At 43.9% G+C, this 22,801-nt stretch overlaps 1 protein-coding gene across 9 annotated transcripts in view; it reads left to right on the forward strand.

Annotated features, from left to right (window-relative positions):
• The window catches only part of RIPK1 (receptor interacting serine/threonine kinase 1), a 44,947-nt gene that overhangs the window by 12,856 nt on the left and 9,290 nt on the right, over nt 1-22,801 (forward strand). For 3 of the 9 annotated variants that reach the window (XM_017957533.3, XM_009204366.4, XM_009204367.4), the window contains exons 2-9: nt 280-503; nt 1,273-1,447; nt 4,502-4,639; nt 6,560-6,788; nt 8,877-9,026; nt 13,773-13,849; nt 20,865-20,955; nt 22,115-22,684. In XM_017957533.3, coding sequence (XP_017813022.2) covers nt 340-503; nt 1,273-1,447; nt 4,502-4,639; nt 6,560-6,788; nt 8,877-9,026; nt 13,773-13,849; nt 20,865-20,955; nt 22,115-22,684 — 1,594 coding nt within the window. In that variant the 5' untranslated portion in view covers nt 280-339. Of the gene's footprint in view, nt 1-279; nt 504-1,272; nt 1,448-4,501; nt 4,640-6,020; nt 6,135-6,559; nt 6,789-8,876; nt 9,027-13,772; nt 13,850-20,864; nt 20,956-22,114; nt 22,685-22,801 lie in introns of those variants that run through there. The other 6 variants (XM_031666868.1, XM_017957534.3, XM_003896962.5 and 3 more) reach the window with 5 other exon arrangements.

The raw sequence follows: 22,801 nt of genomic DNA on the forward strand, positions 1-22,801 counted from the left end.
TAGTGAGACCACTCTGCCCCCGCCCCCAACTCTTTACAAATAATTGAAAAATCAGCCGGGCATGGTGGGGTGCATCTGTGGCCTCAGCTACTCAAGGAGGCTGAGGGAGGAGGGTTGCCTGAGCCCAGGAGGTCGAGGCTCCAGTGAGCTGTGATTGTGCCACTGCACTCCAGCCTGAGTGACAAAGTGAGACCCTGTCTCCAAAGGAGAAAATAATAATAATAATAATAATATATATATTCTTGTTGCCCTGAGGTGGTGTCTCTGTTTTCTTCACAGGGTACAGCTCTGACAGGGGAGAGAAAAGTGGCACCATTTTGGATATTCTTGAGCTTCAGAATGCAACCAGACATGTCCTTGAATGTCATTAAGATGAAATCCAGTGACTTCCTGGAGAGCGCAGAACTGGACAGCGGAGGCTTCGGGAAGGTGTCTCTGTGTTTCCACAGAACCCAGGGATTCGTGATCATGAAAACAGTGTACAAGGGGCCCAACTGCAGCGAGTGAGTGGGGGCAGGGGTGGGTGGGCAAGCTCGGAGCGGGGTGGGGACGTTGGCTGCTGTAGAGCCGCTGGTGGGTAGAGTGAGAGAGAGCCTGCCAAGATGTCAGGGTAACGACGGCTCTTATGTTATTGTCACTGACGCGGACTCCGAGGCTGGGTAGTGAAGGGCTCACAGCTAGTAAGTAACAGAAGAGACATGAACAAGAAGGAAATAGAGAAAGACAAAGAGATAAGTGTGGTGAGGGGGACAATGAAAAGGAAACAGGAGGATGGGTGAAGACAGACCTATTCACTTTCTTCACATTTTCAGTGAGGACCAGCCCTAAGTATGAAAATAAAAAGGCAGTTCATTCCTGAGAGGTTCTGAGAACCTTCCCTTGAAAGCAACCAGTAGAGTGGTTTTACCCCTATCCGTCCTTTGTCAGAGTGGTTTTGAGAGAGGCTGTTTTTTTTTTTTGTTTGTTTTTTGTTTTTTCAATCACACGGTCCAGCACGGTGTTTTTTCAGGTTACCTTGCTGCTGTTCATGTACTTTTTATTCATTGATTCATTCATTCATTCCTTCATTGATTTACATTTTTTGAGCATGCACTGCCAGTTACTGGGCAGGAGAACTATGAAGAAGTGAGAAGCTGCTCTGCCTTCTAATGCGTCTGGCTTGTGCCTGGAAGAGATAGGTACAGACTCAAGCACGACCCCAGCAGGTGGGAGTGATGCGTTGGAGGTGTACACCAGGCTCTTGAGGTGCTGGCTCTGCCAACCTCAGCATAGCACCTTTCCTGCCCACAGGCACAACGAGGCCCTCCTGGAGGAGGCGAAGATGATGAACAGACTGAGGCACAGCCGAGTGGTAAAGCTCCTGGGCGTCATCATAGAGGAAGGGAACTACTCCCTGGTGATGGAGTACATGGAGAAGGGCAACCTGATGCACGTGCTAAAAGCCGAGGTAGAGAGTGCTCCCCCACACGGGGATCCCCAGCGCTTGGGCCCTGGCTGTCTGTTATGGCTGCCCTTGGGGTGTGTGTTTGCAGCTCATTAGTATAAAATTTGCAAATTGCTAGGTAGTTTGAATTTTCTTTTCCTTTTCTTATAGAGACAAGGTCTTGCTATGTTGCCCAGGCTGAACTCAAACACCTGGTCTCAAGCGATCCTCCCACCTCAGCCTCTCAAGTAGCTGGGATTACAGGCTCAATTTCCTGAAGTCAGTTTCTCCTTAAAACATCTCTGCCTTGATCCGGCTCAGTGAGTGGGTCACTCCTGTAGTCTCAGCACTTTTGGCAGGAGGATCACTTGCACCTTGGTGTTCAAGACCAGCCTGGATAACACAGTGAAATCCCATCTCTACAAAAAATACAAGGTGCATGTGAACAGAGCAAGACCCTGTCTCAAAATCTTCCTTGCCTTTTGCTGCCCTGAGAGTGGTCTCTTCATCCTCTCGATCCTGCGGACAGTCCTCCGTAGTCTGTGTCTTAGGAATGTGATTGGCTGTTTACCATACCTGTCTGCTGTTCTACAATCTACAGTTCAGAGATAGGCCCTGTCTTCATGTTGCAGACATCATCTGATGTGGAGTATATGCATGATGGGATGACAATTAAATATGGATTGATTAACGAAAGGATGTACACTGTAAATGACCGTAAGAGCAGACAGAGTATTAGCGGTTGCACTTTGAAACCATTCAACAAAGTTTTATTTTAAAATAAATATAGAACATTAGTGGCAACAACACTGGATAGGATTTAAAACAAAAATAAAAATTGTTTACCAAAATCAAATTATTTGACAACATTTTTAAAAGCTAATGTGCCTGTTAAGATGAAGGCCTTGCGGTAGTAGCTTATAAATCAATAGCTAATATGACGCAGGCAGTAAAAGGAGGCAGGTAACTAAATGAGTGGTATGGTGTGATGGTGGTTTTTTTTTTCTTTTTTAAGAGAACGAGATCTCACTGTGTTGCTCAGGCTGGAGTGCAGTGGCACAGTCACAGTGCACTGCAGGCTTGAACTCCTGGCCTTAAATGATCCCCTCACCTCAGCCTCCTGAGTAGCTGGGACTATGAGCATGAGCCACTGCACCCAGCTATGTGGTGGTTTTTGTTTTTTTTTTTGAGAGGAGTCTCGTTCTGTCACCCAGGCTGGAGTGCAATGGTGCGATCTTGGCTCACTGCAACCTCCACCTCCCTGGTTCAAGCAATCTTCCTGCCTCAGCCTCTTGAGTAACTGGGATTACAGGCGCCTACCACCATGCCTGGCTAATTTTTTTATTTTTAGTAGAGACAAGGTTTCACCACATTGGTCAGGCTGGTCTTGAACTCCTGACCTCGTGATCCAACCGCCTTGGCCTCCCCAAGTGCTGGGATTACAGGCATGAGCCACCACTCCCAGCTGAGGGTGTTTTGATAGACATACTCATCGTCTGCTGTGGGAGTACAGATGAGAGGCACCCACTCAGCTTGGGATAGACAAGAAGGGCTTCTAATGTGAATGACAAGTAGATGTTTTGAAGCAGAGAATTAAGGAACAAGTGTTCTAGGCAGAGAGAATACCATGTAGAGACTGCCAAATTTGGGGAACTGTAAATTCCTGGGTTTGGCTAGAGCATAGATTGCACAAGGTATGGGGAGGGGTGGCGGGATATGGCTGCCTTTATGGCAAATACTCCCACTTTTCCACTTTCTTCTCCTACCCCACAATTGCCAAGCCAACAGGCATCTCACAGAAATACCTTTGGTTAGGAGAAGCGGTGATCACTTACACTCATGGTATTATAGTTTGACCAGATTGCTCTCCGCCCCAGAACGAGAGAAAATCAGCTGTTTGAAGTAAACATTTTGATTGGGAAATAAGTCTTTGGTCTCCCATCCAAGTACTAACTCAGACTGCTTAGTTTCTGAGATGAGAGAGAAATCATTTGGGACATGAGGCATTCTGCAGGATCAGGGAAAGTTCAGGTGTGCCTGTTTGGACTCAGTCAGGACATCAGGAGGACCTGAGAGAGAAGCAGAAAGAGAAGAGAGAGGGGGACCAACTTACTTTGCTTGCTCAGAAGTTTTCCCTAAGTCCAAAGGAATACCAAAGAGAAGGGAAAACATCTCTTCTGCTACTTTCTGTTTGGTGGTGATCAAGCTATTAACAGTGTCGCTCAGCTACGGTATGTCATAAATATGGTTTCAGGGATAGACTTGGAATCTCACTTTTGTCATTAAAATTTTTTTCCTGTTAACTAACAACCAAAATACATATAAATTTTTAGGAAACATCTTGTTTGTATACTAATTTTTTGTTGTGAAGCAAAACTATTTTAACCACTATAATAGAAACTGGAATTGTTTCTGTTAATATTGATGTTCATATAATAAGAATACAGTTATAGGAACCAGTGACCTGAGACGCTACAAAAGCCTGAAGTATCTGCTACCAGGTCATCAAACAGATATTAATTCACTGAAGCTTTGTCGTTTTAACATCATGTTTATCTCAGATTTTTCCATGATTGTAATCAGTGTGAACATGTTCCCTTGTATTCTTTTTTTCTCTTAATGTTATTTTACATGTGACATTTCCATGGCATTGTTCATGTCCTTAATGTAAACTTAGTATGACATCGTATGAGTATCCCATAGAAAATGCTTGCTTGTATATTTATTCATCCATTCATTCAGCAAGCATTCCAGGTATAATCCTAGGTTCTAAAGATGCAGTCCTAAATAATATATATTTTTGTTTTCAAGGAGCTTAATTTTATAGTATTTTATGCATTACCAAATTATTGTGGGATTTTTGCTTTTACACTAACAAAATACAACATGAATACCTTTTGCCCCCCAAGAATGAAATCTTTCTTGTTTTCCAGTGACAGCAGTGCTGTGGTGCATCTGCTGGAAGGAAACCTGGTAACCCTCTCCTCAGGCTCAGATCCCACCACCCTTTCATGAAACAGTTGCTTTGGCCTATTTGATTACCTTTCCATTTCATAGACTTAATGTCACTTGTTTTAGATGAGTACCCCGCTTTCTGTAAAAGGAAGGATAATTGTGGAAATCATTGAAGGGATGTGCTACTTACATGGAAAAGGCGTGATACACAAGGACCTGAAGCCCGAAAATATCCTTGTTGATGATGACTTCCACATTAAGGTAAACCATCATCTGTAGGCTTCCAGAAAGTTGGGTGATTTTAGTTTTAATTCTCCAGTGTAAATCCATTCTTGTAAACTGGAGAAGCTAAAGGAAGACCTAGCTCAGCTTATAACTGGTGATGATGGTGCTGAAGGGCTCTACCAGCGATTGAAAGGAAAGACGCAGGCTTGATGGGATCAGGAGATAACTGTCAGGATAACTCATATCTTTTGGGGAGGAGTGGAATTGAGTGGGGGAGATGAGAAGTCCTCTTTCCTAGATTATGTTTTTCTCCTCTGTTAGAAACATTCAAAAGTTGCCCTTTCCATCCTGGAATGGGCCATTGGTGCCATAATGTGTCACCAAGACTCCCCTCCTCTGGAAATGCAGGGGAATGTGAGGGTGTGTGCAGAAAATCTTTAGAGTTCAGATATGGCCTAAGAGTGAGATCAGCAGCCAGGTGCGGTGGCTCACGCCTGTAATCCCAGCACTTTGGGAGGCTGAGGTGAGCAGATCACCTGAGGTTGGGAGTTCAAGACCAGCCTGACCAATATGGAGAAACCCCATCTCTACTAAAAATACAAAATCAGCCAGGTGTGGTAGCGCATGCCTGTAATTCCAGCTGCTTGGGAGGCTGAGGCAGGAGAATCACCTGAAGCCGGGAGGCGGAGGTTGTGGTGAGCCGAGATTGTGCCATTGCACTCTAGCCTGGGCCACAAGAGCAAAACTCTGCCTCTAAGAAAAAAAAAAAAAAAGAGAGATCAGCAGTGCATCAAAAACTTCTACTTTGAAATTTTGTTTTATATTTTTATTTGATTATTTACTTCTGTGTTTTAAAAAATCAGTTTCCTTTGAACACGTTCTTTCCATTGCCGTAAAGGGAACAAGGGAAAGGGATTTTTCTTTTGTTCATTCAAGGGCAGGATTTAGCTAGCGGGGAGTGTCATATCTAATTGGCTTTCGCAGCAGGAATCCAAGCACAAGCATCCAAAAGGGGAAGCAGCCCTGGGGGAGGCACTCAGGAGCTGCTGACACAGGGGCCTCTCTCCACCAGCAGGTTCTACGTCTAGTGCTTTGTGCTAGTTTTGGACAGGCCTTTAAAAAAAGGCCTGGGAATAAAAATTCCTCATTCATAACCTATCTTCAAATTCATGACTTCCCTCTTATGTCGTGGGTTAGAATCTGTGGATTTTAGGTAATCATGTGCCACAGTTCATCCCCACATGCTTGCTTGGATTCCTGCAGGCAGAAGTGGAACTGGCACCTGTGTTCTCTTCTTCACTGCCCTGCTCTGTCATTTTGCCCTGCCAACTCTGTTCTTGTTCTGTGTCTGACCTTGGTATTTTTCTCTCTGCTTTTTGTCTGTTTTTCTCCTCCTTCCCACCCCTTCTTCTCTTAGGTTCAGGCTACAGCTCAAAACAAGCAACACTGCAGTCCTTATCCTCAGCGTGTCTTTGGGATCCTTGGACACTCGCATCCATGGGCCTCTGGACGCCATTTGGGGAAATAGAAGGTGTAGTACTTAGCCACTGTCTGCTACATAAATGTGCAGAGAAGAAAATAACCATTTTTCCCCCAAGCCCCAGAAATAGTTGAAAAACATACGCAGAGTCAATGGGGAATTAGAACAAATATGTTTGGTTGTTACTGTTCTTGTCAGAAACCTCTTCTGCTTTTCCCCTCCCCCTTATTGCATAAGGAATGCGATACCAGAATTTCATGTGAACGTTTCCTGCAGGGAGATTTTACAAATGGCTGAGGAGACACACAGTTTCTATGAGTCTGTTGACAAGTCGCCATTTTGAACCTGCCCAGTGAAACCATTTCAGGAAAATTTACCATACCTTATGTATACTGGACAAGCCCTAGATTTAAAGTCAGATCTGATTTGCTTATGGCCTTCACCAAATAATCCCCGTGGCTCGATGTCTTTCGCAGATCGCAGACCTCGGCCTTGCTTCCTTTAAGATGTGGAGCAAACTGAGTAAAGAAGAGCACAATGAGCTGAAGGAAGTGGACAGCACCTCTAAGAAGAACGGCGGCACCCTCTACTACATGGCGCCCGAGCACCTGAACGACGTCAACGCAAAGCCCACGGAGAAGTCAGATGTGTACAGCTTTGCCGTCGTACTTTGGGCGATATTTGCAAATAAGGAGCCATATGAAAGTAAGGCATTAGAGGAGTGGGGTTTGATATGAACCAACACTGCCATATGAAGTAATGGGCTTCAGTGAAATCAGTTAAGGTTTGTAATTGTTTATTCTTTTAATGTCAGTCTTGCCTGCTCAACTGTGAGTTCCGTGAGGGCAAGGACCATATCTGATTTATCCTCTGCTGTCTCCTCAGCATCTACACTCTACGGTGCCTGGAACTAATAGGTGCCCAGTAAATTTTTGTTGAATGAATGAGTAACCCCATTTAGGAATCAGTGATCATAGGATGAATAGGACTCTTGATAGCGTGTCATTAGCTTGAGAGGTGCTGTAAAATTCCAGGGTTCTTCCTAGATAGGAAAGTTGATTGTTTCTGCTTGTGAGGACTTAGCCTTTCACACTACAAGGCATACACTTCATACTTTCACTCATTCACTTACTCCTTCATTCAAGAATTCTTCCTTTTCAGTCCCTACTGTGGGCACTTTAGTCGGCATTGGGAATATAAAGATGAGTAAGTCGTGGCTTGTGTAGGAGAACAGAGACACTCTTCAGTTTGTTAAGTGCATAAACTAATGGATGTTTTCCTACATACTCGTCTTGAGTGATCATCAGCTCTCGTGGTTTGATGATCATCTCTTTGCAAATGCTTCTTAAATCTGTGTCTCTGGCTCTGGCCTGGATATCCACTTGTCTTATGGTCAGATCCATTGCAGGCACCAAAGGAACCTCCAAAGCAGCATCCCCCAAACACACCCATCTTGTCGACACTGTCCTGCAGCTCGCCCTGCTTCACTCCTCTTCATATGCTCAGGAAGTGGCATGGCCATCCTTTTACCAAGTTGCCCAATAAGAAACCTTAGAGTCATCCCAGACTTGCCCTTGCCCCTCTCTCCCACATTCTATCAGATCTCAAAACCTATGAATTCAAGATATATATATGACTAAAGATATATCTGCAACCCATCTGCCTCTCTCTGTCCCCACTGGCCTCTGCTTAGTTCAAACCCTCACTGTTTCTGCGGCAGGCTCCTTCCACCGTCCACCATTCATGTGGCAGCCAAAATGGTCCTCCTAAAAGGCACATGTGACCCTTTCCCTCACATATTGGAAATCCTTCCCAGATGCTCCATGGTCTTCAGGATGAAGTTCGAATTCCTTAGTGTGGAATAAAAGGCCTTCATATTCTGGCCTTTGCTTCTCTACTGGCCTCATCCCTAACCCTCCCTTCTTTGTCAGTTAGACTGAGTGAGGAATTTCTGGGATGTGTCATGATCTCTGTGACTTCTAGTCTGTTGATATCCTGCTTCTCTTGCCTGGAGTTCTCCTCCTTAAGTCCCCCTTTCCCATTCTTTACCTGCTAATTTTTCTGGACTCAACAAAGCCTTCCTGGACCTTTTTAGTCAGGGTTGTGCTACTGGAGCCCCTTGTACAAATTTTTTTTTTTTTTCTTAGACAAAATCTCACTCTGTCACCAGGCTGGAGTGCAGTGGCGCAGTCTCGGCTCATTGCAACCTCCACCTCCCAGGTTCAAGCAATTCTCCTGCCTCAGCCTCCCGAGTAGCTGGGACTACAGGTGTGCACCACCACGCCCAGCTAATTTTTGTATTTTTAGTAGAGACGGGGTTTCACCATGTTGGCCAGGATGGTCTTGATCTCTTGACCTCGTGATCCGCCTGTCTCAACAGGCGTGAGCCACTGTGCCCAGCCCCATCCTTTTTGAATAGCAATGATCACTCTTGTGTTTTAAGTCACTCTCATTAACTTGAGCTCCTAAAGGCAAGGACTGTCCCGTATTTGCCTTTGCACATGGAGCGTGCCACTGGCCTTGCCCACATAATCTCTGTTCCATCAGCAGGTAGCTTTGTTGAGAATTTTGTTTTATCTGCAGACATTAAGCTATTGTTTGGTCATCTCTGTAGTGGAATATGTCAGCTCTTTGTCTGACATATTCCACTCTATAGAATGAGGCAGCCGTACCACAGGCATACCAGAGGCTGAAAAAAATGAGCAGTATTGTTCAAGTTCTGTCACCTTCCTGCCTCAGAGGGGAGCAAGACCTGAAAGAAAGTCTCAGCCTCAGCTCCTCTTTGCTTTACAGATGCTATCTGTGAGCAGCAGTTGATAATGTGCATAAAATCGGGAAACAGGCCAGATGTGAACGCCATCATTGAGTACTGCCCAAGAGAAATTATCAGCCTCATGAAGCTCTGCTGGGAAGCGAATCCAGAAGCTCGGCCGACATTTCCTGGTAAGAGCATCTTTTCTGACTGTGTAGGATGCATCCTGTGTGGTGATTTTCCTAGTAAGATGTTGTTAGGAACTTGGTTTGAATCCTCAGAAAACTGAGTTCAACTTTACTTGTGGTTTTAAACTGATTTTCTAGATTTCAAACATGTTGTTCAATGCAAAGAAGCCATCTCTCAAAAGCATGAAGGCACATAAGGCCTTCTTGTTTCCTTTTTTTGTAACTAACTTTTTAACTTGGGTTTAAATATACATAACATTCAATTTAACATTGTAACTGTTTTCAAGTGCACTGTTCAGGGGCAGTAAGTACAGTCCTATAGTAGGTTCACTCTCCATCATCTCTCTCCCTGCCCCTGGCAACCCCCATCCTACTTTCTGTCTCTACGAATTTAACTGCACTGGGTACCGTATATAAGTGGAACCATACAATATTGGTCCTTTTGTGTCTGGCTGATTCCACCTGGCATGATGTCCTCGAGGTTCATCTGTGTTGTAGCAGATGTCAGAATTTCTTTCCTTTTCAAGGCTGAATAATATTTCATTGTATGAATAGACTGCATTTCGTTTCTCCATTCATCCGTGTATGGGCTTTCACCAGCCTTCTTTGCTTCTTCACCTCTTTTATTTCCATCCCCTCCCTTGTTTAGCTGGCATCTTTAGAAAGTATTTTGCCATTTAGACTGGCCCTGTCATACAGGGATGGGGAAAGGTGCCTGGATGTTTGCTGAGCAGTATTCTATGGTGCAGATGTACCACAGTTTAACTATTCACTCCTTGAAAGACTTGTTTCCAGTTCTTAACTGTTGGGACTAAAGCAGCTGTAAATATTCATGTACATGTTTTTGTGTGAATATAAGTCTTCATTTCTCTGGAATACCAAGGAGTGCAGTAGCTAGGTTGTATGGTAGTTTCATGTACAGTTTATTTAAAAAATTCCCAAACATTTTCCCAGAGGGGCTGTGCCATTTTATATTCGGTGTCTGCGTGATGCAGGTTCTTGCATCCTCACCAGCATTGGGTACCCAGGCTACTCACACTTCTGCTCAGCCAACTACAAATTTATTTGAGTATTCCCACAAGCCCCACTTCAGGTCTGGGAATTCATTAGAAAGACTCACAGAACTCAAGAAAACATTTTACTTATGTCTCCCCTTTCACTGTACTGGGTACAATTCAGAAGCAGCCAAATGGAAGAGATGTACAAGGTGAGGTATGGGAAGAGGGTGTACAGAGCTTCCATAGCCTTTCAGGACACACCACATTCTGGTGCTTCTATGTGTTCAGCAACCTGAAGCTCTCCACACCTTTCCATTTAAGGTGATTTATGGAAGTTCCATTACATACGCATGATTGATTAAATCATAGTCATTGGTGCTTGAGCTTAATCTCCAGTCCCTCTCTCCTCACTGGAAGTCAAAGGTGGAGCTCAAAGTCCCAACCTTCTAATTATAGCTTGGTCTTTCTGGTTGCTAGCCCCCATTCTGAAGCTGCTTAGTTTTCTGACCCCACCCAAAAGACACTCTTAGAAGACTCCAAGGATTTTAGGTGCTACCTGCCATGAACAAAACCAAACCTTTCTGATTCTCCAAGGTGTCTTATTTTATTGTTTCCTGTCTGTTTAGAGAACTTTCCTTAATCATTCTTTTTTTTTTGAGATGGAGTCTGGCTCTGTCGCCCAGGCTGGAGTGCAGTGGCCGGATCTCAGCTCACTGCAAGCTCCGCCCCCCGGGTTTACGCCATTCTCCTGCCTCAGCCTCCCGTGTAGCTGGGACTACAGGCGCCCGCCACCTCGCCCAGCTAGTTTTTTGTATTTTTTAGTAGAGACGGGGTTTCACCGTGTTAGCCAGGATGGTCTCGATCTCCTGACCTCGTGATCCGCCCGTCTCGGCCTCCCAAAGTACTGGGATTACAGGCTTGAGCCACCGCGCCTGGCCTCCTTAATCATTCTTTTAGGATATGTCTGAACTCTGTCATTCCAAAATTTTTTTCCTTAGAGGTAAGGTGTTATTTTTCTCTTGCTGCTTTCAAGACTTTGTCTTTATTTTTCAGAGATTTAATTGTTATTTGTCTTGGTGTGGATTCCTTTGGGTTTATTCTGTTTAGGTTTTGCTCAGCTTCTTGAATCTGTAGGTTTATGCCTCTTACCATATCTGGGAAGCTTTTGGCCATTATTTCTGTAAGTACTTTTTAGCCCCCACTCTCTTTCTCTTTTCCTTCTGGAACTGTGACAACATAAAAACTGTATCTTTGGTTATAGTCCCACAGGTCCCTGAGGCTTTCTATTTTTTTTTTTTTTTCAGTTAATTTCCTCTCTCTTGTTCTGACTGGATAATTTCTATCATTCTGTCTTTCCAGTTCACTGATTTTTCTGTTTCTCCTCGATTCCACAGTTGAACCATCTACTGAGCGTTTTTTTTTTTTTTTTTTGAGATGGAGTCTCCCTGTGTCCCCCAGGTTGGAGAGTGCAGTGGCGCAAGCTCCGCCTCCTGGGTTCACCCCATTCTCCTGCCTCAGCCTCCCGAGTAGCTGGGACTACAGGCGCCTGCCACCTTGCCCGGCTAATTTTTTGTATTTTTAGTAGAGACGGGTTTCATCATGTTAGCCAGGATGGTTTTGATCTCCTGACCTCATGATCCGCCCGCCTTGGCCTCCCAAAGTGCTGAAATTACAGGCGTGAACCACTGCGCCAGGCCTACTGAGCTTTTTATTATATTTTGGTCATTGAAGTTTTCAGCTGTAAAATTTATATTCTCCCCTTTTTTGCTGAGACTTTCTATTTTTCATTTGTTTCAAGCAGGTTCACAACTTTTTTTTTTTTTTTTTTTGAGTCAGAGTCTCGCTCTGTCGCCCGGGCTGGAGTGCAGTGGCCAGATCTCAGCTCACTGCAAGCTCTGCCTCCCGGGTTTACGCCATTCTCCTGCCTCAGCCTCCCGAGTAGCTGGGACTACAGGCGCCCACCACCTCACCCGGCTAGTTTTTTGTATTTTTTTTTTTAGTAGAGACGGGGTTTCACCGGGTTAGCCAGGATGGTCTCGATCTCCTGACCTCGTGATCCGCCCATCTCGGCCTCCCAAAGTGCTGGGATTACAGGCTTGAGCCACTGTGCCCGGCCCATAACTATTACTTGAATTGTTTTTATCATGGCTGTTTTAAAATCCTTGACAGGTAATTCTAACATTGCTGTCGTCTCAGTATTGGCATCTGTTGATTGTCTTATTTCAGTTTGGGACCTTTCTGATTCTTAATATAATGAGTAATTTTTCTGTTGAAACTTGTACATTTTCTTACTGTGTTGTGAGATTCTGTATCCTCTTTAAGCCCTGTTTTGGCTGAGCTTTTCTGAGACTGCTCTGACAAGGGAAGAGTGGTGGCCACCTTACTAGTGCTGGGTGGAGGTAGAAGTTCAGCCTCTCCACTCAGCCCTTATTGACGCCCATGGTCAGAGGCTCCTCTTCCCTGCTGGTCAGGGGTGGGAATTCTGGCAGAGTCCACATAGTCCCCACTGACACAGAGGTGAAGGCACCTCATTACGACTGGACAATGTTAGAAGTCCTGATTCTCCACTAGACCTCCTCTGACACTTCCCCAGTGGGGAAGGGAAGGGGGGTCTTGTTACTGCCATGTGGGGCAAATCCAGGCTATTCTTGTGTTCTCCTGACACCATAAGAGGGGAGGGGCTCATTATCAGCTGGCAGGTAGGACAGCCCTGGCTTCCTGTTGGGCCTTCTCTGACATTACCCCGGTGGGGATGTTGAGTTTGTTGGGTTACGTTGTTACTGTCTCACCGGTTGGATGTGGAGGCTCTGCACTTGGCCTTAGCTGCTGTGGGTCGGGGTGCAGCCACAGGGTTTGTCTGTGGGGGTTGGCTGGAATAGAGTGGTTGTTGACTAAAAGTTTTCTCCTATCCAAGCACTAACCAGACCTGACCCTGCCTAACTTCCAAGGGCAGACAAGCTTGGGCACGTTCAGGATGGCATGGCTGTAGACTGACTAAAGTTAGTTTTCTGTCTGCCCCTTGCTTAGTTCTTTGGCTAGGAAGAGCAGGCTTTGGTTGGAGATTTTTTTTATCTGTGGCCGTTGATGGTTTGAGGTTGCCACCTTTTCAGCCAAGTCTGAGATATGAGGAAAAGAGAAAATCCAGTGAACTCGCTATCGTGTGTTTCATCTGATCCCGAGGTTTCCCGCTGGTCTGCCTTCTTCTCTTCTCCTTTCAGAGACTCTGTACGTTTGTTTTATAAATAATATAGAGGATGTTTTTGTTGTGCTTAGAAGGAAGAATAAGAAGAAAGTATGTCCACTTCATCTTCCTGGAACTGGAAGTTTCTTTTTTCTTTGAAGGCTAACAGCTGTAACCCATTACTCTAAATCCTTGCTCTGAGTATCCCGACCTCTCATAAATCTGATGCCAGAGGGACAGAAACAGGGAGTTCGCCCATCCCTGTCCAGCTGGAGATGGACTCACATCAGGGAGCGGTTTGTGTTGCAGCCGGAGAAACTGCAGCACGAATAAAAAGCACAAAGAGCACAGGCTATTTCAGCAGAAACCCCTGGTTTCCTGTGTTAGCCCATCCCTTGTTCTATTCATCTTATTAGTCTCTATCAGAGTCAGTGATTTGGAGCTTAAGTTTTTATTTTACTGCTTTGCCCACAGACTGAGGTAAGTAATTCAAAGATAATAGATGGCTAATATTTTTTATTTTATGTTAGAAAATAATTAAGAAATTTAAAGTACATTTTATTCTTACAGGCATTGAAGAAAAATTTAGGCCTTTTTATTTAAGTCAATTAGAAGAAAGTGTAGAAGAGGATGTGAAGAGTTTAAAGGTAGGCAATATAGCAGATGCTTGAAATATTAGCATATCAAAATATATACTGTCAATCATGAAAACCAAAACAATGTGATTTGTTATTGAGATTTGAGGTAAGCTAGCTTGGTAAACATATAAAACAAATGAGCAATTGTCTGCAAATATCACCCTGTTGGCATACTGGACCCATTTCTCCTTCAAAACTCATGAAATGAGAGAACAAATATATAGCAGTATGAAAACAAAAGCACAGTGTCACTGGCAAAGAATGGAAAGTACCATAAGTGGATCAGTCATTTTGAGGAATTCTTGAAAGATAGAAAGACCACAGATTTATTCTGCGGAGACATATAACAGAAAAGGAAGACTAACCCAAGACATAATGCTGAGGAAGAAGTACTGGAGGGGCAGTCTTGGGTCAGTGTACAGAAGTAACAGCACAGTCACCTGGGACGCTGACAGGGGAGTCACTTGAGAACCTCATTTATGCTAGTTAGGAAAGTTGGCTTCTCTCCCTACTTCCCCTGTACTTAGCAACAGATGGCAGTAGCATCTGCCCAAGACTGAAGCAAGGAGGTGGTGTCTGGGGTGAGAGGGGCATGACAAGGCCCCGTTAGGAACCAATCAACTAAGAGGAATGGAGACCACCCTGCCCCGCCCCCGCCGACTCTGGAATCAAGCTACTGCCATACGTCTTCCAGCAACTTACCCCCATAGTCATGAACAGGAGGCTACGGCAAATGAAACAGGCAAACAGATTTTAAAATATAATTTAAAAAAGATTGGAACCAGCTACGATAAACTCTAAGGCAAAAAAGCATTCCCTCAAACAATCAGGAATATTTCATAATGATAAAAGGCCCAATGCATCTGGAAAGTATAACCGCTTTAAATGTGAATCCATCGTCAATAACATGATCTCAAAGTCAACACAGCAAAAAATGACAGAACTCAAAGAAAAACAGACAAATCCACAATTACAACTGAAGATTTTTTTTTTTTTTTTGAGACGGAGTCTCTCTCTGTCCCCCAGGCTGGAGTGCAGTGGCACTATCTTGGCTCACTGGAAGCTGCACCTCCTGGGTTCACACCATTCTCCTGCCTCAGCCTCCCGAGTAGCTGCTGGGACTACAGGTGCCTGCCACCACGCCCAGCTAATTGTTTTTTTTGTTTTTTTTTTGTATTTTTTAATAGAGACGGGGTTTCACCATGTTAGCCAAGATGGTCTCAATGTCCTGACTTCATGATCTGCCCGCCTTGTCCTCCCAGAGTGTTGGGATTACAGGCGTGAGGCACTGTGCCCAGTCAAGTGTTTTGTTTTTTGAGACAGAGTCTTGCTTTGTTGCCCAAACTGGAGTTCAGAGGTGCAATCTCAGCTCACTGCCACCTCTGCTTCCTGCGCTCAAGCGATTCTCCTACCTCAGCTTCCCGAGTAGCTGGGATTAAAAGCGTGCGCCACCATGCCTGGCTAATTTTTTTATTTTTAGTAGACATAGGGTTTCACCATGTTGGCCAGGCTGGTCTTGAACTCCTGGCCTCAAATGATCCACTTGCCTCAGCCTCCCAAAGGGCTGGGATTACAGGTGTGAGCCACCACGCCAGGCCTATATCTCAACCTTTTAGTTTTGTGTGTGTGGAAAGTGGGTGTGAGGAGTGGAACTTGACAAACCCACTCTGAAATCCATATGAAAAGGTAAAGAAGAGAGTAAGAACAGCCAAAATGCCCTTGAGGAAGGACAAGACTAGTAGTGAAGGGCTTGCCTTATCAGATTCTTGTCAAGAATTATAAAGCTATATTAAAAAGACTGTGGTATTGGTGTGGGGTGGACAGATACTGTTGGAATGGAGTTGAAAACCCATAGATTTACACATACATAGAAACTTGATTTTGACAGAGATGGCACTGCAGAGCAGTGGGGAAATGACAGTCTTTTCAATAAATGGTGCTGAGACAACTGGGTATCTGCACGGTACAAAAATGAAATTGGGCTTCTACCTTACACCATACCAAAAAATCAGCTCCAGGTTGATTACTGACAGAAATGTGAAAGATAAAATTATAAAGCTATTGGAAAATATAGGAGAGTTTCTTCATATCAGGACAGGGAATCCTCAACAGTACACAAAAGCATTAGCTGTAGTGGTAAGAATTGATAAATTTTAAAATTTATAAAATTTTAAATGAATTTTTAAAATGAATTTGTAAATGAATTCATTGTAAAATTCTATAAATTTATAGATACATTTAATACATTTATAAATTTATAAAATGTTTAAATTAATTTATAAATTCATTTAAAAACTTTTATTCATCAAAATAAACTATTAAGAGAATGGAGGCTGGGCATGGTGGCTCATGCCTGTAATCCCAGCACTTTGGGAGGCTGAGGTGGGAGGATCGCTTGAGGCCAGGAGTTCGAGACTAGCCTGGGCAACATAGTGAGATGACCCCCTTACAAATAATAATTAAGAAATTAGGGCCGGGCACGGTGGCTCAAGCCTGTAATCCCAGAACTTTGGGAGGCCGAGGCGGGCGGATCACAAGGTCAGGAAATTGAGACTATCCTGGCTAACACGGCGAAACCCGTCTCTACTAAAAATACAAAACATTAGCTGGGCATGGTGGCGGGCGCCTGTAGTCCCAGCTACTCGGAGGCTAAGGCAGGAGAATGGCGTAAACCCGGGAGGCGGAGCTTGCAGTGAGCCGAGATTGCGCCCCTGCACTCCAGCCTGGGCAACAGAGCTAGACTCCGTCTCAAAAAAAAAAAAGAAATTAGCTGGGCATGGTGGTGTGCACCTGTGGTCCCAGCTACTCAGGAGGCCGAGATGAGAAGCCTGGTTGGGCCTGGGAGGCCGCGCCATTGTGCTCCAGCCTGGGTTACAGAACGAGACCCCATATCCAATAAATAAATAAATAATAAACAAGCAAACTAGTCACAGAATGGGAGAAGTGCGACACACACATAACTGACCAAGTACTTGAATACATAAAATCTAGAGAAATTTTATAAATCAGAAAGGAAAAGGTACGCAACCCAGTTAAAACAGGGATGAAATAGTTGAATGGGCACTTCACCAAAGAGAATAAATATACCAAAAAAACGCACAACTTTACTGGTAATTAGAGAAATGCAAATTAAAACCACAATAAGATAATATTATGTATCTAAACATTGGCAAACATGGCAAGGCTTTTCTAAACATCATGAAATAAATCCAAATAAACAGTGAAATGTGTTGATGAATGGAAAGACTTGACATACTAAAGCTGTCTATTCTCCCCAACGTCATTTACAAAGGAGTGCAATCCTAATTAAAAGCACAACCAAATTCTTTATGGAATTCAACAAGCTGACTCTTAAGTTTGTGTGAAAGAAGAAATGTACAAAGATAGCTAAGAAAATTCTGAAGAAGGAGATCAGAACAGTGTAGACTACAGCAAGGATAATCAAATAGATTAATAGAAAAGGTGAGTCTTTGCAGGTTGGGTTTTCCAGAAGCAGCCACTGAGTTGGAGACTGGGGTGCAAGGAAGGAGTGGGAAGCAAGAATGAGCAGAGGAAGAAGTCAGAGGGCAACGAAGCCTGAACAGAGAGCTCTGGTAGCAGGGAGCGCTGAGCAAATGCCCCTCAGGCTTATCCCACGTCAGGCTGAAATGGCCAAGGCTTTATCTCCTTGCCTTTCTCAGTCACTGGCTCAGAAGGGGAGTACCTGGGGCAAAGAAGTTCACAGCTGCAGGCTGTTTGTTCACTCAGCTCCTTGCAACAGGGCAACAACTCCCTCCTTGCTGGGGAATCTGACAGGCCCATCACTGTGTCTACCACAAAGTCCAGAATCAATCCATGTATGTTTCTTAAGCTGCACACAAAATTCGCAAAGTATAAAGAAAAAGATTATTGTATATGACCTCATGAAAATGGAAAGGGAGTTGAAAAGGAGAAATTGTGTTTAGCAAAGGATTAATATCTAGAATATTTAATAGAATGCCTACAAATAAAAAACAAAAATAGGCTGGGCACAGTGGCTTACACCTGTAATCCCAGCACTTTGGGAGGCCGAGGCGGGCGGATCACAAGGTCAGGAGATCGAGACCATCCTGGCCAACATGGTGAAACCCCGTCTCTACTAAAAATACAAAAATTAGCCAGGCATGGTGGCGGGAGCCTATAGTCCCAGCTACTTGGGAGGCTGAGGCAGAAGAATAGTGTGAACCCAGGAGGCGGAGCTTGCAGTGAGCTGAGATCGTGCCACTGCACTCCAGCCTGGGCAACAGAGCGAGACTCCATTTCAAACAAACAAAAAAATAATTCAAAAGAAAAATAATAGACAACACAGACAATTCAAAAAAGAAACTAAACAACACATTTCAGAAAAGATATTTGGCCTTGCCAGCAGAGAAAGGCAAAATGAACCTGTTACAATTTTTCATCCATTAGATTGAAATTTTCGAAAGACTGGTGATACAATGTGTTGGTGAAAATGCAGAATAATAAGCAGTCTTCTGCAGTATTGGTAAGAGTGTAAATTGGAGAAGTTTATTAGAAGGTGTGGCATCCAACAAACTCCACAAGCCCATAAGTTTTGTTGCAGTTCTACTCTCAGTAATCTGTACCACTCACATGTACACTCAAAGATGTAGCTTCCGTTCTTTGCACCTTAGTTTATAAGAGTGAAAAATTACAAACAACTCAAATGCCCATAAGTAAATGCCCTAAATTATGATTCATCTAAACTACACAATACTAATAGCCATTTAAGAGAAAGAGGTGGCAACTAACATGTAATGATATAGAAAGATCTTCAAGATTAGCTGTTAGTGAAAAAATAAGTCACATAACAATACTTACAGTGTGGTCCTTTTAATGTTAAAATATATATATATGTGTGTATATATATATATATGCCGGGTGCAGTGGCTCATGCCTGTAATTCCAGCACTATGGGAGGCCGAGGTGGGCGGATCACTTGAGATCAGGAGTTGGAGACCAGCTGGCCAACATGGCAAAACCCTGTCTCTACTAATAATACAAAAAAACTGGCCAGGTGTGGTGGTGCATACCCGTAATCCCAGCTACTCAGGAGGCTGAGGCGTGAGAATTGCTTGAACCCAGGAGGTGGAGGTTGCAGTGAGCCAAGATCGTGCCACTACACTCCACCCTGGGCGACAGAGCGAAACTGTGTCTCAAAAAAAAATACATAAATACACACACACACACATATATATATATATATACACACACATATATATAGTATATTTCTGGAATGTGTGTGCAAATTCCTAGAGAGAGAATAAGAGTGATATGCACCACACTCTGGATAAGGCTTACCTCAAGGGAATGGAAGAAGGTGCTCAAGGAATGTTTGGGCGTTATTCTGTGTGATTCTGCATTGTTTGAATCTTTGGGGGTTTTTTGGTGTTTTTTTTTGTTTTGTTTTGAGACAGTCTCACTCTGTCACTCAGGCTGGAGTGCAGTGGCACAATCTGGGCTCACTACAACCTCCACCTCCCGGTTCAGGTGATTCTTGTGCCTCAGCCTCCCGAGTAGCTGGGATTGCAGGCGTGTGCCACTACACCCAGCTAATTTTTTGTATTTTTAGTAGAGATGGGGGTTTCACCACGTTAGCCAGGCTGGTCTCCAACTCCTAACCTCAGGTGATCTGCCTGCCTTGGCCTCCCAAAGTGCTGGGATTACAGCCATGAGCCACCATGCCTGGCCATGTTTAAGAACTATTAAATTGTTTTACACAGTAGCTACACCATTTTATATTCCCCACCAGCAATGCACAAGGATTCCAATTTCTCCACCATCTTACCAACACTTTTTATTTATCATTTTTATATTATAGTCACTCTAAGGAGTATCAAAGTGTACCTCATGGTGGTTTTGACTTGCATTTCCCTGTGACTAATGATGTTGAGCATCTTTTCATGGTTTATTGGCCATTTGTATATTTTCTTTGGAGAAACTGCTATTCAAGTTCTTTGCCCATTTTTGAATTGGGTTGTTGGTTTTTTTTGAGTTGTAGGATTTTTTTTTTTAATGTTCTGGATTTCATCCATTATCAGATATATATGGTTTGCTATTTTTCCCCATTATTTTATTTATTTATTTTATTATTATTATTATTTTTTGAGACAGATTCTCACTGTGTCGTCACCCAGGCTGGAGTGCAGTGGTGGAATGGTGGCTCACTGCAACCTCTGCCTCCCGGGTTCGAGATACTCCTGCCTCAGCCTCCTGAGTAGCTGGGACTACAGGCACACACCACCACGCCTGGCTAGTTTTTGTAGTTTTAGTAGAGACAAGGTTTCACCATGTTGGCCTGGCTGGTCTCGAACTCCTGACCTCATGTGATCCACCCGCCTTGGCCTCCCAAAGTATTGTTTCCTTATTCTGTGGGTTATCTTTTTACTCTCTTCATAGTATCCTTTGATGCACAGCTTTTAATTCTGATGTATTTTTACTTTTTACTTTCGTTTGTGCTTTTGCGTCATAACCAAGAAATCGCTGCCAAGTCCAGTGTCATGAAGCTTTTTCCCTGTGTTTTCTTCTAAGAATTTTTGTGGCACTAGCCCTTAAATCAAGTCTTTGATCCATTTTGAGTTAATTTTTATATGATATGAAATAAGGGTCCAACTTCATTATTTCATATGTGTATATTCAGTTTTCCCCATCGAATGGTCTTGGCAACCTTGTCAAAAATCAATTGGCTGTTTATGGGAGGGTTTATTCCTGGGCTTTCCATTCTGCCCCACTGGCATATGTGCCTGTCTTTATGCCAGTACTACACCGTTTTGAATACTGTAGGTTTGTAGTAAGTTTTGAAATCAGGAACTGTGAGTCCTCCAACCTTGTTCTTTTTAAAGGTCATTTTGGCTATTTGGGAAAAACAATAATGAAAAAAAATTACTACTTGTAAGATCTATGTGAAATTTCTACCTTCTGAAAATATGAATTCTCATTTATAATTTTCTGGGACTCAATCTTTTCTGCTGTTCACTAAAGTGTGTATTTATGCTCTTAATTATAGAAAGAGTATTCAAACCAAAATGCAGTTGTGAAGAGAATGCAGTCTCTCCAACTTGATTGTGTGGCAGTGCCTCCGAGCAGGTCAAATTCAGGTAAATTACACTGTGCTCAAAATCCATTCATGTATTTGTCTGGTTACTCATTCACTCCGCTCTAAAATGCTACTCAGGACCACATGGGAAACAGAAGAAACTATAAAAGTGAACACCTGCCTTAAAGGAATTTATCATATTCGAGAGTCAAGTTACATGTATTTGAAATACGAAGTAACAGTGTGCTCACCAGTCATAGTGTTCTGAACAAAAGGCCTAACATATCTGATGGGGAGAAGTGACGATTCAGAAGAAGGTAAGGGACATATGTGAGAGCAAAGTCCCTGAGGAGGTCGTAGTGACTTAGAGCGAGACTACAAGCAGAGAGGCTCGTCTCAGGTCAAGTAGGAATACCTTTTTCACTGTAACAAAGGGATTGCAGAGTATAGGATACTGCAGGCACTTAGCTACCTGATGTGTGGCTAATTAACCTCTTCTAAACTTCACCCATCAAATCATCATCATTGCTCCTCCTCTCATAGGGCTCTTCAAGAATGAAAGAATTCATGGGACGTGCTTAGGACAGAGCTGCTGCAAATTTTTTTTTTTTTTTGAGACGGAGTCCCTCTGTCACCCCGGCTGGAGTGCAGTGGTGTGATCTTGGCTCACTATAACCTCTGCCTTTCAGGTTCAAGCGATTCTTCTGCCTCAGCCTCCCAAGCAGCTGGAATTTCAGGCATGCACCATCATGCCTGGCTAATTTTTGTATTTTCATTAGAAACGGGGTTTCGCCATGTTAGCCAGGCTGGTCTCGAACTCCTGACCTCAGGTGATCCGCCCGCCTCGGCCTCCCAACGTGCTGGGATTACAGGCGTGAACACCGTGCCCGGTCGCAGATCTTATTTTCCACCTGAATCGCTCCAAGGAGACAACCACCTTCTCTGCTCCAAACCAAGTCCCTTTTTTCCTTGATCATCCCTGCAACAGCCGCTTTTCTCTTGCTTGCTATAATTTTCCTAGTACTCTCTCACTGCCAGCGAGGAGCTCCTGTTATTTGTAAAGCTTGTGGGAAGAGGACCATCTCCTAAATGCTTTGGACTGGTCTCTTACTTGTTTTCTGTGCGTCCCTCTGAGATACAGATTCATGATGGTGCTCAGATTTTATTTTACGTTTTAATGTTTCACGAACCCCATTCTAATGTTGATCATTTCTTCTCAGCCACAGAACAGCCTGGTTCACTGCACAGTTCCCAGGGACTTGGGATGGGTCCTGTGGAGGAGTCCTGGTTTGCCCCCTCCCTGGAGCACCAGCAAGAAGAGAATGAGCCCAGTCTGCAGAGTAAACTCCAAGAGGAAGCCAACTACCATCTCTATGGCAGCCGCATGGACAGGCAGATGAAACAGCAGCCCAGACAGAATGTGGCTTACAACAGAGAGGAGGAAAGGAGACGAAGGGTCTCCCATGACCCTTTTGCACAGCAAAGACCTTATGAGAATTTTCAGAATACAGAGGTAAAAGGCACCGCTTATTCTAGTGCAGCCAGTCATGGTAATGCAGTGCCCCAGCCCTCAGGGCTTAGCAGCCAACCTCAAGTGCCATATCGGAACAATGTATTATATAGCTCACATGGCTTTGGAACAAGACCGCTGGATCCAGGAACAGCAGGTCCCAGAGTTTGGTATGGGCCAATTCCAAGTCCTATGTCTAGTCTGTATAAAATCCCGGTGCCTGAGACCAACTATGTAGGAAACACACCCACGATGCCATTCACCTCCTTGCCACTAACAGGTAAATGGGTCTTTGATAGTCACAACCTTGTCTTTTTTTATTTTTCAGAAAGTAAAGCAACCAACCAGCTCTATTGTAGATTGTGGGTTGTGATGGGGACAGAGGGTATCGTCCACT

The sequence above is a fragment of the Papio anubis genome, chromosome 6, assembly GCF_008728515.1.
Source record: "Papio anubis isolate 15944 chromosome 6, Panubis1.0, whole genome shotgun sequence".
In the NCBI taxonomy this organism is placed as follows: domain Eukaryota; kingdom Metazoa; phylum Chordata; class Mammalia; order Primates; family Cercopithecidae; genus Papio; species Papio anubis.